The sequence below is a fragment of the Lichenostomus cassidix genome, chromosome 13 (genome assembly GCF_008360975.1).
Source record: "Lichenostomus cassidix isolate B80296 chromosome 13, HeHo_3.0, whole genome shotgun sequence".
NCBI lineage: Eukaryota > Metazoa > Chordata > Aves > Passeriformes > Meliphagidae > Lichenostomus > Lichenostomus cassidix.
Genome location: NC_139494.1, coordinates 15,161,926 through 15,177,639, shown reverse-complemented (window position 1 = coordinate 15,177,639; position 15,714 = coordinate 15,161,926). Strand labels below are relative to the sequence as shown.

Sequence of the window (15,714 nt, the reverse complement as noted above, 5' to 3'; positions counted from 1 at the left end):
AGCGGGATTGGTTTTGAGCAGCACCACACATCCCCTCCTTCCTGCCTCAATACCCCTTGCAGCTTGCAGAGAGATGGAAAGTCCTCCTGGCTGTTAGCCCAGGACAGCAGAGCTCCCTGGGTGCCTCCAGTCATAGCAGTGGGACACCTTCCACCTCTCCTCTCTCCCAATCCTCCAGCATTCCCATGCTGGGCCAGGCAAGAGGCTATCCCTGTTCCTGTGTCCCTGCCCACAGCAGGGTTGGAGTGAGATGACCTTTGAGATTCCTTCCACCTCCAACCATTCTGTGGCGTGCTTGGCTGCAGAACAGGTAATTGGAGGTGGGTAGGGAAGGAACACTCTCCCTGTGGGTAGCTGATGGCACTGCTCCACAGCCCTGGCCAAGCCTCTGGCAGGGAACAGCCTTACACTCCTCACGCTTTTCCACCTCCTGCCTGCTCCAAGAGGGTTGACCCGGCCCCTCCCACCCAGCCTCAGCCCAGAGGTGATGCCACAGGAGGTGGCACAGCAGCACCCACAGCCCTGCCCTCCCCTGTGCTGGGCACATTCTTGTCTCACACAGCAGCTCCACTGGCACAAAATCACCAGAAGCTGAGTGCACCCACACTTCTGTGAGCCACACTTCCCACAGCAGCTGACCCCCCTCCCTGGGGCACAGGCAGAAAGCATCAGCACAGACATGCTAGAGGCAGAGTTTATTACACTACGCAGGCTAAGAACCCTGGGCAAGACCCCACACGGGTAAGAATTGAACCAGCTCTTTATCAAAAAGTTAATACTATAGTCAACCCCAGTCTCCTTTGGTCATTACAAAGCAAGAGAAATATTAAAAGAACAGTATTTATACACAGAGGGAAGCTGAAGAGGGTCTGTCCAGCCCTTACCCCCCACCCCACTCCCAGCACGTTCCGGTGCTCGGTCTTGTGTCTCTCAGGAGCAGCAGAGTATCAAATCTTCACGAGATGTTGGGTTGTTGGGGTTTTATTATTATTGTCATCAATAAAAGCAATAATTACCAAGAGCTGCCATTCCTGTTCATCCCCAGGGAGGGTGGAGGGGCAACACCAGCTCCCCCCTCTGTGCCCCCCCGGTGCAGGGGATGGCCGTGCGCACGCGTCCTCTCGCCAGCGCGCACACGCAGCACAGCTGGCACAGGCCATGTGGTCTCTGATCCCTCGTTTGTACGCAGTCTTTTAAAAAAAATATTGTATTATAATAATAATATGAATTTCTCTTTCCGTTTTGTGTCTTCTGAAAAAAAAAAAAAACGAAACAACAAAACAAACAAAAACAAAACCAAAAAAGAAGTGTCAATCGTCCGTGAGATCCTGCACAAAGAGGACTTCCGTGTGGCTGAGTCCGGCCTCCTGCAGCGTGGGGGGGTTGGGCCACTCCTCTGTAGGGAGGCAGGGCAGGACACGACGAGGGAAGTTGGCCTCAATCTGGAACTTCTCAGGGCTTTCTTTCAAGGAGAACAGGAAGTCGTGGATCACCTGGGAAAGAAGCCGAGAAATAACTGCCAGCTGGGGGAGCAGTGACACAGCCAGAGCGAATCCCTGGCATCTCGCGGGGAACGTTACCAAATTTGCACCATCACTGCACTGTGGACCTGAGACAGCCATTTCCTTGGCACACACAAAACTGGCCTTGTCACAGAGCACCTGGGGAGTCCAGACACAGTTTCTGGCTCTTCCTACACCATTATTTCATAGAGAGCAATGGTACTGTAGAATGTTAGGAGTTGGAAGGGACCTGAAAGTCATCTAGTCCCACCCTGTCTGGCCATGGGTGGAGACACCTTCCAGTTTTTCAAGAGAAAGAAAAACTTTTTCCATTTTCTCCCCTAAGGTGGTGGAACCAGGCTCCACAACACCCTCCTTTACCCAGGAGCAGCTCTGCCTGCCAAGGCTCTTGGCAAAGGTCACCATTTGGCTAAGTCCAAGGGAACTAAAGCTTTGTTGAGCTACCTGGAAGTCTCTTCACTCCCTTGCTCTAGAAGGCCCCTCAGCTCTGCCCCAAACTCACCGTCAATGACTGTGTGAAGTGGAATCGCCGCTCCACTCTGGAATCGTTAGGCAGCTTGAAAATGATCTTGACACTCTCCGGGTCATCAGGATGTGGTTCTGGAGGAAGGCATTCTGACTTCCGCTCCTTCTCCTCCTGCAGCGTCTGCAAGGCAAGGAGGGAGCAGTAGCAATGGCCATGCACTGAACTGACCTTTGTGTCTGTTCCCTGCAGCACAGCTGCTCCAGGAGCCTCAAAGGATGCTCAAGCCACAAGCAAGACAAGCAATTCCTACTGCAGGCGAGGCACCCTACAGGACACTGCAGCCTCTCCTGCAATCCCTCTGCTCTCACCTGCCGCCGCCTCTCCTCTGCCAGTTTTTGCTGCTGCACTTCCTCCTCCTTCTTCTTCTTCCTCTCTCGTTCTTCCTTCTTCTTGCGCTCCTTTTCCTGGTCCGCACGCAAGGATGCCAGATATGCCTCATCCTGCTGCTGCCTCAGGACTTGGGTTTGGTTCCTCTCTTCCCTGAAAACATGAGCCGGGAAGTGGTCAGGGCTAACAGGCCCTAAAGTAAGGGGATGGCAGCCTGAGGGCAGACCTGAGGGTGCAGGGATAGCCTCCAACTCATAGGAGCAGACAGCAGCTAATGCCTTGGGGTACCAGAAGCTCCCAAAAGGCCAAGCCAGGATCCCACAGTCCCTCACACATAAACTGGTTCCCAATGGTGGGTGGAACTGAACTTTAAAGGCTTGAGCCCCTGCAGCTTGACAGCTGACACACAGCACAAAAACAGAGCCCAGGATTCCTGCCTCATACTTGAGACTCTTCCTGGTTTTATCTCCTTTAGGTAATTCTGTGCACATTTCAGAAATCACGTTACTGGGTCCCCACACAGTGTGGGGCAGAGGAGGGACAGAGAGAAGGTCAGAAGGTGGGATCCTATTTTGGATACAACCTGTACATCCCTAAGAGTCACCAGGGACTTTTGAGACCCCACCAGAAAAGCAGCCAGAGCTCAGCACAGCCAGCCTGGGCAGCAGCACGCACTCACCAACTGCCTATGGGCACCAGCTCCCACTTGGATCCTTCAGGCTACTATCCAAGCTTCCCCTGCAGAGCTCCAGCATGCCACAGGTGTGCTCCAATTGCAGAGAACAGAGTACTCACACCCACCTTTCAGTAGTGGAGCTGTGTGCGCAACACGCCTGGCTCCCTGGCTATGGGGTGGCCTGAATTTATGGACTGATGTTCCCCCTGGGAAGAGGAGAGCTCATGGGCTGTGTTACAGAGCAGGAGGTGCTGAGCTATGTGCCCACACACGGTGTCTGGAGGGAGGAAGGGGACAGAGCAGAGCCTGCCTCAACAAGGTCTGGGTTACTGGAGCTCTGGTCCCATCCTACCTTTCCAGTCGCTCGGACACCAGGTATGTCTGGTTGGCCTCCATGATGAACATCAGCTGATTGATGAGGTCATCAGCCTGGATGAGACCTTCCAGCCGCCCAACCACGGTCATCCTGCGGTCCTTGAGCATGATCACGGCCAGGAATGGGTATGTGTTCTCCCGCAGAGCCTGGGACACTGGAACAGGCACAAATGTCACTGCCCCATCCAGAAAGGCCACCAAGGGGTACAGCACAAATGCGTGCCATCACTGAGGGCCAAGAAAAGCTCCTTCCCCAGATATTCTCTCTTCCAAGGTAGAAAAGGCCTCAGGCTCCATTTTAAAAATGTAAACCGTTAAGTTACCAAAGGGAGGAAATGGCTTTGGAGCACAGAGAGTGAGGGGAAAAAACAAGCTTTAAAGTAACCAAAAAAGGCCCTTTAACTCAAGCAGGAAGGAATTAAACTGCTCTGAATGTCCATTCAAAATGGGACAAAGCCATGGTTTAAACTGCAGGAAGAGAACCACAGGTCCACCACAGAAAAACACTTGATAAGGTGATCAGGGATGGTTGGGCTGTGGAAGAAAGTGTCATGAGGGAGATGGCAGTATGTCCATGTTGAACATTTCTGAACCAATTTAGGTTGGTTTTGCTGGAGGCAGGCTCTGTCTGAAGCAAGGAATGGAACAGATTAGGGGCTTTTAAGTTACTGTTCATATATGGCTGCTGATCCCCTAAAAACACATGGTACATCATGCAACATGGAGCCATTGCTACCAATGGAGCCCTCCAAACAAAATCAGAGCAACTCAGGGATTAAATGGAAGGCATGATCCCTTCCACCTCTGCTTTCCAGGCTGTGACTCCAAAGCATTGCAGCAAAGACACAGCAGTAAGTCAAAGACTGTCTCCTCAGAGAGCTATTCTCTCAAGTTGTTGATGACTGGGAGCTGAACTATGGAGCCAAGAGTGACCCAAATTTAGCACCAGAACTCCTGACCATGAAACAGAAAGGGTGGAAACAACACAGGAGGCATCAACAGAACTTTAGGAAAAGGCTCCATTTGCAGCAAAATCTTACCAAAATGCTGTCTGGCCAGGTATCAGCAGCTCTCAACACTGTGGGCTTTTGAGGAAACACAGAGACTGGGTGTGGATTAAGATGACTGTCTCAGAAAGAGAAAGAATGCACCTAACAAGTCCTTCCTGGCCCCAGGTGTCACAGGAGCCAATGTTAAGGACACATCTAGTTGGATTCTGCACTCATTTGATCCCTAGCACACACCCACCAACTCCCACTGACAAGGCACTGAAAGTAGCCTGAATGCCCGCAGCAATGAGCACAGAACTAAGACTACCCAGAAACACACAGAATAGCAGACAAGATGATCAGAATGTATTTCCCTGGCATCCAAACCTTTTGAGATATCCCAGAAAACCACCACATGTACTTCCCCATGGAATCTTGAAATCTCTTGTCTACTTGCACAAAACACAATAGAGTGTTTCACATGTGTACATTTGTCAAAGAGCATCTGGCTTGTTCCAGAGAGAGGAGGGGACAGGTAAAGCCCAGGAGGGACACACTCACCTCTGTATCCCTCTGGTTTATTGGTTGAGCAAGCCCAGAAGAGCATTCTAGTATTGATGAGGGTGATGACCTCAGGTGCACACAGTGTATTGCTGGGGAATGAGAAGAGACCATGTGAGGGAAGCTGCATTTCAAGTGCAAAGATAACTATTTGGGAAACTCTCCTACCTACCGGCAGAACTCATCTGTGTCTTGGTGGTCATCTCCATGAAGATAAACCAACAGAAAGCGCAGCTCCCGCTTGGCATCATTCAGTGCCTTGGCATAAGAGCAGAGGAGGTAAAGTTACAGGGTCTGTGGGCAAGGGGAATGTAGCACCCACAAGGCTTGTGTGACCCAGGCCATTACTCTGCTACTAGAGTAGTTTTAGTGAAACAGCAGTGGAGGATGAACCTATCAGCCCTTCTGAATAAGCCCTCATTTAAGAGGGCTACAATGGTGTTCCTTCATATCCTTTCAGGATGTGGCTTTAGAGAACACTGAGCTCAAACTGGGTAGGCAATGACATGGATTGACATCCCAGATGCTTGCCAGACTCAGCTGGCAGTGAAAAACCTCCTTCACCCCTTGGACTCACAGCAGCCAAGGCTGAGGTCTCCACTCAAGCCTGTACAGGACACAATCTTCAGATAACACCAAATGAAAATTCTACTAAAACAGGTAATAAATAATGTGGCAGGTCCCCCAAAAACCAGCCAACACAGAAAAAAAATCCCTCCCTTTTCACATCTACAGTCCCTGGATTCCACCCATCCAAGAGCATTTTTAACAAGACCACTGGATAAGTGCACAATATGCTCCCTGTTTTACTGGCACTGAGTTTTGGTAGCCTAACCATTCCAGGATTATTTAAGTTTGGATTCCAGGAATGACAGAGGAGCCTAAAAGAGCTGCAGGGGTGGTGAGCTCCATCACTGTGTGGTGTGGAGCAGACAGGGACTCGACATTTTTCCCAGGCACTTGGGAAGCAGTGCTGATCCAACTCTGTGTTGGGATGCACTGCAGGAGACCCTTCCCTTGGCCAGGCTGAGAGAAGATGTGGAAGAGGCAGTGTCCATGCAGACATCCCTCTTCTACAGAGAGCACCCTCAGATTTGATACATGGAACATCACCTCCCTTAATTTCTTAGGGGCTCCCTCTCAGTTTTGAGGCCCTGCACTGTTGTGAAGTTGCATTATGATACAAGCCCAGGCAGTTAATCCCAATTTGGTGAACAGAAGGACAGACTCTGGCACAGCACACCAGTTTATAAAAACAAAGGCAGGATTACAAAGAAAAGCTGTCGGCTACAGAGTCACACAGACGGTCGAGGAACAGCCAGAGCAGCTTTGCTTTCCAACTTTGCAGGCTTGGCAAATCATCAAGCCTGGCAGACACTGGTTTCCCAATACACTTGTTCACTAGCTCTCCATTACCCTGTTAAGAGAGTTTGGGACAAATGCTAGGCTTTTAGATGAAAAGCAATTTTGCCATGTAGGCCTTGATACCATGTGGCAAAATCCCCACTCTCAACCTCCCCAGGATCTATGGACCAACATGTGACACTGACCTGGCTGTAAGTTCCCTGGTAGAAGACAGGGTGTATCCTCCCATATTTTTCCTCAAACATATGAATAAACGAAATAATGTCACCCACTGGGTCAGTGACCCGACTACGAGGATCAGGGCGTATAAAACGCAGAGCAAACCTAGGAAGGAAGCAAAGGACACTGGAAATTCAGCTCACTGACTTCCTGAAGAATAGGTTTTCTTTTCCACAAACAGTCACTGCGATTCATAAAGAGGAAAAAAGTCACAGCTGAGACCCTTGAACATTTATAATTTGAACCTAAACTGACACCTGCTCCAAACTGATATCACTGCTACAGAACCAACCCCCAACCAAGTATCACTTCATGCCAGCCATCAGCAAGGACCCGAAATTTGTGTGACTATTAAACAGTTTCAGCTTCCTCTGAAGCATAAAGCATAAGCCTCACCAAATATAGGAGGTTTGAGGAATTTAGTCAAAGGTGGGCCGCTAAAAGCCACCCAGTTTAGTCCAGATAACTTTGAAAACTGCATTTCTGCTAACCCAGAACTAACTATTCCAATGTACAAAGAGCTGCAGAAAGTGAACGTTACACTAGGAGTCCTATGAAACTGTCATTCCTCTGAAGCTGAAAAAGCTTCACTGCAAGGCAGACATCAATGTTGTTTAGTTCTACTGATGCACAGAAGATACACTGAACTTTGGATATGTCTTTAATGGGGAAAAAAAGTAATACAATAGGGAAAACTGCCAAACCAGTGCAGATGGCAGGACTGCTGGGTATTTACCACCCATTACGCTTTTCCCTCTATCACTGCTGTAAGGAGATAAGAATCAGTGCTTTGGTTGCATGAAAAGGAAAAGAGGCAACAGACACCAAAGGGAAAAAAACCAGAGGTGTTTACAGTTTGGGTTTTGCCAAAAAAAATCCAGGAATTAGGGCAGGATAACCTGCAGCCCAGCCCAATGGGACACTATTCTGATGTTTGCACAAGAATACTAAACAGTTGGACACTGTTTTGCAACCCCTTTGTGTGGCACTCACACTGTAAAGCTGCATGGAGTTAGAGCTCCAATTAAACACTTCATTTACAGAGCTGCAAGGTGCTCTTTTTCTCTGCAATAAGATTTATTTCTTACTAAACAGCATAGGAACTTTACAAGGCTACAGATAATGCCAGTTAAGCAAACAAATGGAAAATCTGCCATGAGACTTGAAGATCTAAGTGACAGAGATCCAGTCAAATCTGAGCTAGTGTGTTCCCTGACGCAGTCAACACATGAGTCAGCACAAACAAGGACTTACCTAAATATATCAAGTAATGTGTAATAGGTAAACCGGAATGGAAGCATTATGAAGTAGTAACCCCATCCTAACAGGCCCTGCAATTACAAATAAAGAATTAGAAGAGTCTCCACCCCTGCTACAGCAAAATATCCACCAAGACCCAGCAAGTGTGGGGTACCAATGCTTCAACCACAGAAAGAAACCCTCAGCAATAGTTCCTGGTTTCAGACATGTCAAATCAAATGTGACCAACATGGCTCATGCAGAATTCAATGTGACACATCTGAAAACTGGTCTCACTGACTATTCAAGCAGCAATGCTTTTGCTCTGTGCTAATTTTCTTAACTACACAAAGAGTTTAACAGCACCAAGTCTTAAAGGTGCTTGTGCAAATTTGTTTGTGAAACATTAATGCAAGCAATTGATACTGTATTCTAGTTAATACACATTTAAGGAAGGCTCTAAAAAGAAAAACATTATCACTGCCACATGGAGGGGACAGTCCTTTGTTCCTATTCAACTGATCAAAAGGCTTTACTACACCAGAGCAAGGCAGTCTGTGACAAAAAAAAAATCCTCATACTGTGAATCACACAAAGGAGAAAATCTCTACAGCAGTAACAGAAACTGAAGGAATAGCTCTACATTTTGTTTTCGTAAGATAAAATACTTAGAAAAGAGATAACAACATGCAAAGAAAACAATTTCTTTCCCTGCTTGCAAGTTCTGTGCTCCTAGAGAGTCAGCCAAGAAACAGGACAAAATCCACTGTAAGATAACTTGCCCTTGGCTGTGGCCTTGAGACAACGTAGCTGTAGATCCTGTGGTCAGCTGTATTGACCTGCAACGGCCGCAGTGGAGGAGGATTAAAGACACTTGGGACACCCTCTTGCTCATTCAGTCGGTCCTGCACAGCTGCCTTTGACACAAGAAAGAGCAAAGGGAGGTTTCAGGCATTTCATGGTTTTTATACTTTGAACACTATGGGTTATTTCTTGTCCACAGCCCCAGAGCACTGGATAAGCACAATTCCTGACAGACAGCAACCATCAGTGCTCTTTTCCATGTGGAAAGCCTTCTCCATGGCAGCCAGCACACAGACTCCACAGGAGGCTGCACCGTGTGTCAGTCAAGGGATTGTTCACAGCCATAATGACTCTGCTGTGTTTGGCTGAAACCAGCTCTGTGGAGATACAGCTCTAAAGAGCTACTTGGGTAAATTCAGGGGTGGACAGATTAATTTTACTGGTATCTACCCTCCCCATGCCCCCAGAGGGCTGCATCTAATCCAGGTACTTGGAAACTGCTACAAATCTCATTTTCAGTGGTACCTCTATGTTCCAGTTGTGCTGCTCCAGTGTGTGGCGACATTGGTCCATGGACTCTATGCCAGTCAAGTCCTAAAGAAGGAGAATAAAAGCAGATGAGTGCCAGGGAGTGTTGTATTTTTATAGTTCTTTACAACACATGAGCATATGATGGGAGTTACCACAACACATTATCATAATGCTCATTTTTAAGTGCCCTGCTCTGAGTTTAAGAGCAGAGCGACTTGAGCCAACCCAAATCTGTAAATACACAAGAGGCCTCAAACAGGCCTTTGCACTCTTCCAGCATCAGCCAGCTCTCAGTGTGTCCAAGGTCTGCTACTACAACAGCACTCAGCACAGTCAAGGGTTTAACACAACACTGCCCACAGGCTTCACTCTGAAAAGATGTGCTGGGCTAATGCCCTCAAACATCACCTCGAACTCAAAATACAGATGAAGCACTTCTGAAAATTCAAGATGACTATTACTCCACTCACTGCCAGCATAAACAGAAACTAAAACCAAAATGAGCCAGGCATTACCGAAGGTGATGTTCCCAGCATTACAGGGGAAGTTAAAAAAGGATAGTAAACAATGTAGTAAAAAAAGCAGAAACAGTCCAACATAGGGCCTGAAAAAGAAAAGTCCAATCACACTGGCAAACCTCAAAGCCACTGGGTGTATTTTAACCCTGTGCCAATCTGAATTTCTGCATCAAGAGATCAAACAATTGTGTCTGTTATTACAGGAAGCCACATCAATATCTCCTGAGCAGAGACAAACGTTTGCTGAAGGGAACATCCCTGTCACTGTGACACAGAAACATCTCTCCCCACTGCACTGGCTATAAGGTCTGGACAGATATTTTCCTTGCTTCCTTTAAAAGCCCCTGACGGACTCCTGTCAGGCTGACCATTTAAGAGTGCACTGAATTGCTTTTTTACTGGGGAAGGATGGTGCATCTATTCCCCTCCCTGCCCCCATTCATACATTCCACATGCCATTTCCACCCGAGTAACAAACACTGTGGACAAATGCCCTATTCAATCTCTGGGCTCAGTTCAAACTTTTGAGCATTTCTTGGCTTCTTTCTCACAAAGTCTCTAGACCACCACCTTCTCTCCAATCTACTGGGCAAAAAAATCATTGTTTCATTCCTCTGCACAGAAACAACCAGACTGTTTAAAGCATTGTGACTGTACAAGCTCAGAAAAAACCACTTCAAGTCGCTGTTTAGCGATGTATAAATATTTATGAAAAAGTAAGTCTGCTGCAAGCCTTGCAAGGGAACACTGCAGAATTGGATTTCATAGAAGAAATAAAGCTCAGTCAACTCAGCTGTTGCTGCTAGAATACCTTTGATTTTCACCCAGTTTCATCATTTAATGTTTTAGTTTAGCTATCTTTCTTTAAAGATGTGCTTCACAGAGTAAAATTTAGGTTTTGTATTCTGACTTTATTTTTTTTATTCTGACTTTATTTTTTTAACCTGAACTCCTACAGAAGGCACTTCATTGTCTTTTTAGAAGAACATCATAACAGGCACCTGCAATCTACTCAATTAATTGATTTTACAGTGGAGTCACAATGTGTTTATTCCTAAGCATTGAAAGTCTTCTGATCATAATTTCTAAACACCCTGGAAATTCTGCTGGTGTTTGCAAAGTTTACAAGATTCAGAAACTCATTCACACCTTTGTCTCTAAACACCTGGATTATCTCTGAGCACTAAGAACATCACTGAGCATTCCCTCCTTTTTAAATTATGCAAAATGCTTCCGCAGTTTTAGGTCAGAAAGCAGCAGAACTATCAACGAGCATTTAATAAGCACTGAATCACTGCAGCATTTGCAAGACCTCCTGAGCTCTAGAGAGGCTAAAGCCAGCAAACTTTACCCTTCCTGACCACTACCGCAGTGACAGGCAGCGCTGGTCACATCTCAGTCTTCTACATGAATTCTCCTAGGTGAGAGAAGGTGAGTTTCCTTTTTTTTTTTTTTATTCCCTTAGCATCTTAATTCAGCTGCTCTCAACACAAACCAGAGTGACAAAACCACTCTAGGCAGCAGTTCTGAGTGCTCCCACTACTTGTCTGATCAATGAGGCTGCACAATTAAACACTGCAGGAAAAAACTAACTGTGCAAAGACGGGTTTTTAAACTCAACACCTTGTTGGCTGTTACTTGGATATGCTCCACTGGACACACCACAGCTCCAAGATGTTCTGGGAGACACCCCAGGGTTCAGAATGACCCACAACCAGTGTAAGGAATGGCAGGATCACAGTTCAACTGCCACTTCAGACAACGCTTGCTGGCAAGCACCGATACTGGTCATTATCACCCCCACGAGATTCCTACGGCCGCTGCTTCACAAAGTCATGGGAACTGAAATGCCACATCATTTCCACTGCCCCACTCACAGCATTTCTGGTTAACCTTGCTCAGCTGCAAACTGTTAAATACATGGCAAACGAACATGTTCTTAGTATCATCAGGGATAAGAGAATAACCAGCATCTTCAAACCTTGCTTCTCAGATCCTAGTCACTGTGGTCTCATGAGCTGCCTCCAAGAACATGTATCTTACATAGTAAGTAATAAAAAGATAAAAGTCCCCTATGGTGAAAATTAGTCCCATTAGACCAGCACCCTTGAACTTTCAAGTAAATCCAAGCTCAAGACAGTGGCTAATATTACAAAAACAAAATATTAAATTCCACAAATGCCAGGAAAGTTCAATACTGCCTTCTTAACCACCACACAAAGCAGAGTGCTATTGTAAAGCATAATGAAGCATTTGCTGGAGACAATTATTTGTATCTCTCACCTCTGAGTCTGCTCAGAATCTTCTCAATACTGAAGTAGTGGAAAGTACAATTCCATGCTTGAAAAGCAGAAGGAATACCCCTGAGTGGACAAAGGTTGTAAACTGGACTTACGAAACCGTTGCCTCTGCAGATACACTCTGATGTTGAAACAGCACAAGAGATGCAAATCCACAGGACTGACTGGCACTGCTCTTACTTCCCAACCCACTGCCAAATTCCAGAGAATTGTTTCCAAGGGTAAAGAACATCTGAGTTCTAACTGGAAAAAATGCCTTCACCAAGAGTTTCTCATTGCATATTACAGCAAATGCCTTTCTGAGGGTTTTGATTGATACACGGAGTGGGAAAGATGCCCAGAGTTTCATGTTTCCTCCTTCCCCTAAATCAGAGTCATATCCAGCTCTGAGCATTCTGTTTTCCCCAGCTGAAGTCAGAAATGGTATCATGAGTGCCAACTCTTTTCCAAATAACACTCCATTACTTTACATTAGAATATTACAATATCAGACATCAGCCCAAGTGTAATGGGCACAGATCAATAACCAGATCCTACAAAAGCTGCTCTGCTGTTTCTTCCATCTCCCAAATGAATCATACCTGCACAGCTTTCCTAAACTGTTGACATCAAAGTTCTCTCTACAAATGTCAGGACAGCGAGGCCTTGACAGATGAAAAATTTAGATGCTTTTATTCCCTTACATTATTAGTCAGCTCTCCGGCAGTAAATGGGATGCTGAAAACATGCAAGAGGCTTTGGTGCTTTCATTTCAAGTTTATCCCAGTTCTCACTGTTTTTCTTTTTTCCTTTTTTCCTTCACTAACCTGACCCAGGGGTGCAGACAGCTGCCCTGTTCCAGCCCTGCCCACAAGAAGGAAGCTGCTGGTTTCAGCATTCTGCCAGAAAAGCTGTTTGTACAAGCACTACAGAAACCATCACACAAACATCAGTGGAATTAATGCAGAGCAGGCACTAACACTGAATTGTGCCCAACAGCTTGGGCCAGGACAGGACAGCACATTCACCTCTGCCTGGAAAGGTGCAATTTCCAGCAGAAGTAGGATAAACAGTTTAGGGCAACAACATCTTCACCACCAACAGCTGTTTGCTGGGTGAACAGCAGTCCTCACTCAATGCTTCCCTCTGGATATCTATTTAACTGAGGGCCTTCTACTGTTCCTGACATAATCTTTGTCACCTTCCCTTCTTTCCTAGTCTGCTCTCCTGCTCTGTGCACACTGCACTGGCACATACCTTCAGTGGAAGCACAATGTTCTGCCACTATGGAATACTGAGCAGCCTACTTATGATGGCACATCACAAAGTGTGAAGTAATCCTTGAAAACACTGAAGTGTTCCCTGCAAAGTCAGCAGGGGTCCCTGAAGGGTTTCCAAGCTGACTTGTGGCAGTGTTTTGTAGCAACGTACAGATTATTTTAATGAGACTTAGCCATCCTCTCCAAACACCAGATGCTTCTTAATGGAGTCCAAGGAGAAAAAAAAATCTCTTCCAGGTGGAATGATTTACTATCAAGGATGTGGCAGGAGTCACACCTGAGCCCCTTTCAGCCAGGTGTGATGTATCAGAGGAGAAGGAATCACCAGTGGGATTTATCATTAGCCCTGGAGAATGCTGACCCCACAAACCACAGAAGAATGAAAATCTTGGTAATCCAAGCCTTCAGGACCACAGCTTTCACATCTGGCACTGGACAGCAGTGGTCTCCTAACTGAAAAGTGTCTCCCCTTTATAACTTGAGGAGCATTGCCCTCTGCCTCAAATCAGGGCTTAACAGGAAGCTGGACTAATGCATGAATCCTTCCTTCTGCCGCCACCACCCTCCTCTCTATCCATGACAACACCAGGTACTATTGGGAAACAGGATTCTTTCATTTCACAGCTGCCCACAGGGGTTTGAAAATAACAGCAGCAGCAGCACTGGTGAGAGCAGCTGGTCCCATCTGTCCAGACTCAGCAGATGAGCAAATACAAGAGAATGTACTTATGTGTGAGAGAATGTATCTATATGTGCAAAACCCTCACCTACTCACCAGGCAGCACTGGGACAGCAATAGTTAACACTGCCCTGTGCCCTTTGTGTGTATTTGATTTGACTGCCCAAACAGCTCAACTTGCAGTAGATTTAGTGGAGATGTATGTGAAACAAGTTTCCTCATGGGTCCAGTCATGGGAAAACACCTCAGCACGTTAATTCAGGGGGCTGTGAATCAGGGGAAGGCTTGGGAAGTCAATGTGTGGAATGACAAACACCTGCACTGTCTCACCTGGGGAAGGCAGGGCCAGATGCCTCTGGAGTCCCCTTAAATCTACAGCTACATCACACCAAAATTCCAAAGCACAGTCTTAAAAAAAAATAAATATAACACAACGAAATCAGACAAAACGCTCTTAAAAGTAATCACTGTATTTGTAAAAGAACCCTGCAATCCAAGGGACACCACACCAGGTCCTATAGATCAGAAACAAACTCAAGACACCCGAAGGCAATTTTCATTGCTCAGCGCGTTTAATTACTCACCACTGAGCAACCCTAAGCATTTCAGCTGCTCAGCACTGTTTTGTCCCCAATAAACCGCATCTTCAGATTATGTTTATGATCATTCATCTGCTACACAGCCCGAGGCCTCGGTAAACCAAAGGTTAAGCGACCCTGCCCGTGTTGTGCAGCACACAGATCAGATCATGACAGTCTCCACTGGCGTTACCAATTCGCGAGAGGCACGAACCATATTCCACGGAAACTCACCGGATAACCCTCCCTTGGTGCCGAAAAGGCTCTCCAGTTACCACAAGGAAAATTTTCACTCTAATTAAAACGGCCGGGACTTACCAAGGAGTTTTTCACGTATGGAGTTTTTCCTGTATGGAGTTTACTCAGCAGGCACCTCTCGCCTCCCCAGTTAGCGATGACAGAACATCGCCCCAATAAAGTACTCGGGGCACGGAAGTCTCACTCACCCCCGCCAGGACCAGGACCAGAGGTGTCTCTCCTCTCACGGTCCCCTCAGGCCCAGCCCGACAGCCCGCTCCAGGACAGGCCTACCCGGCTCTGTGAGCCCCGTACCCCCCAGCGCCGGCGGGGCGGGCCCAGCTCGGCCCGTTCCGCGTCCCTGCACCGCCTCCCCCGCTCCCATCGGCCGGCACAGGACCCCCGGGACGTGGCACCTGGAACTGCAGCAGCTTCTCGGTCTGTTCCGCCGTCAGCTCCCGTTCCTCAGGCGCCGCCATTTTGCCGCCGCCTCTGACCCGCCGCTCCGTCACTCTCCGGAAGTGACGTTGCCCGCCCACACTTCCAGCCTGGCCCCGCGCGGCGCGGCCAATGGCTGTTTATCGGCCGCCGCCGGAACTGCTCGGCCGCATTCCGGACAAACCCGAAGCGCTCTAGGGCCTGTCCGGAATTGCCCGAATCCCATCGGCGGCGTCGGCCGCTCTCGGGTGTCCCCGGCGGGCTCGTGTAGAGTTCCGAAGTGTGCCAAGTACCGCTCGGGTGTTCCCGGCGAACACACGAAGAGTTCCGAAGCCTACCGAGCGCTGTTCGGGTGTTCCCGGAGCAGGCCGGGAATGGCGGGGGGGGGCAGCCTGTGGCTATGGGAGCGAGCTCTAAGCCCAAGGGGTAAATGTGAGCCGGAGACCCCCGGGAGCTGGTTGTGTTCCCGTCACCACGGGGGATGCCGGGCACCTGTGGTCCCGCCGGGTGGGTTCTGCCCGCTACCTCCGCTCCCGCCGGGTGTGTCCTGCCCAGCACCCCTCGTTCCGC

The 15,714-nt window shown here is 47.8% G+C and overlaps 1 protein-coding gene across 1 annotated transcript; it reads right to left on the bottom strand.

Annotated features, from left to right (window-relative positions):
- Window positions 1-680: 680 nt before the first annotated feature.
- On the bottom strand, window positions 681-15,605 carry FAF2 (Fas associated factor family member 2). Its single transcript, XM_085073875.1, has 11 exons — window positions 15,123-15,605; window positions 9,130-9,198; window positions 8,583-8,717; window positions 7,816-7,892; window positions 6,528-6,666; window positions 5,150-5,235; window positions 4,978-5,069; window positions 3,405-3,582; window positions 2,358-2,529; window positions 2,026-2,169; window positions 681-1,493 (listed from the first exon to the last, which is right to left on the bottom strand). Exons 1-11 carry the CDS (start codon window positions 15,183-15,185, stop codon window positions 1,311-1,313), a joined length of 1,338 nt encoding a protein of 445 aa, XP_084930001.1. The 5' UTR covers window positions 15,186-15,605; the 3' UTR covers window positions 681-1,310.
- Window positions 15,606-15,714: the final 109 nt, after the last annotated feature.

What these genes read in the sequence shown, in the direction of transcription:
- FAF2 (XM_085073875.1), bottom strand. Translation starts at nt 15,185, where the DNA reads ATGGCGGCGCCTGAGGAACGGGAGCTGACGGCGGAACAGACCGAGAAG. An exon ending in ACATTACTTGATATATTTAG is followed by an intron (nt 6,667 to 7,815) that starts GTAAGTCCTTGT and finishes CTTCCTTCCTAG; the next exon opens with GTTTGCTCTGCGTTTTATAC. An exon ending in ACTTCACACAGTCATTGACG is followed by an intron (nt 1,494 to 2,025) that starts GTGAGTTTGGGG and finishes CTTCTTTCCCAG; the next exon opens with GTGATCCACGACTTCCTGTT.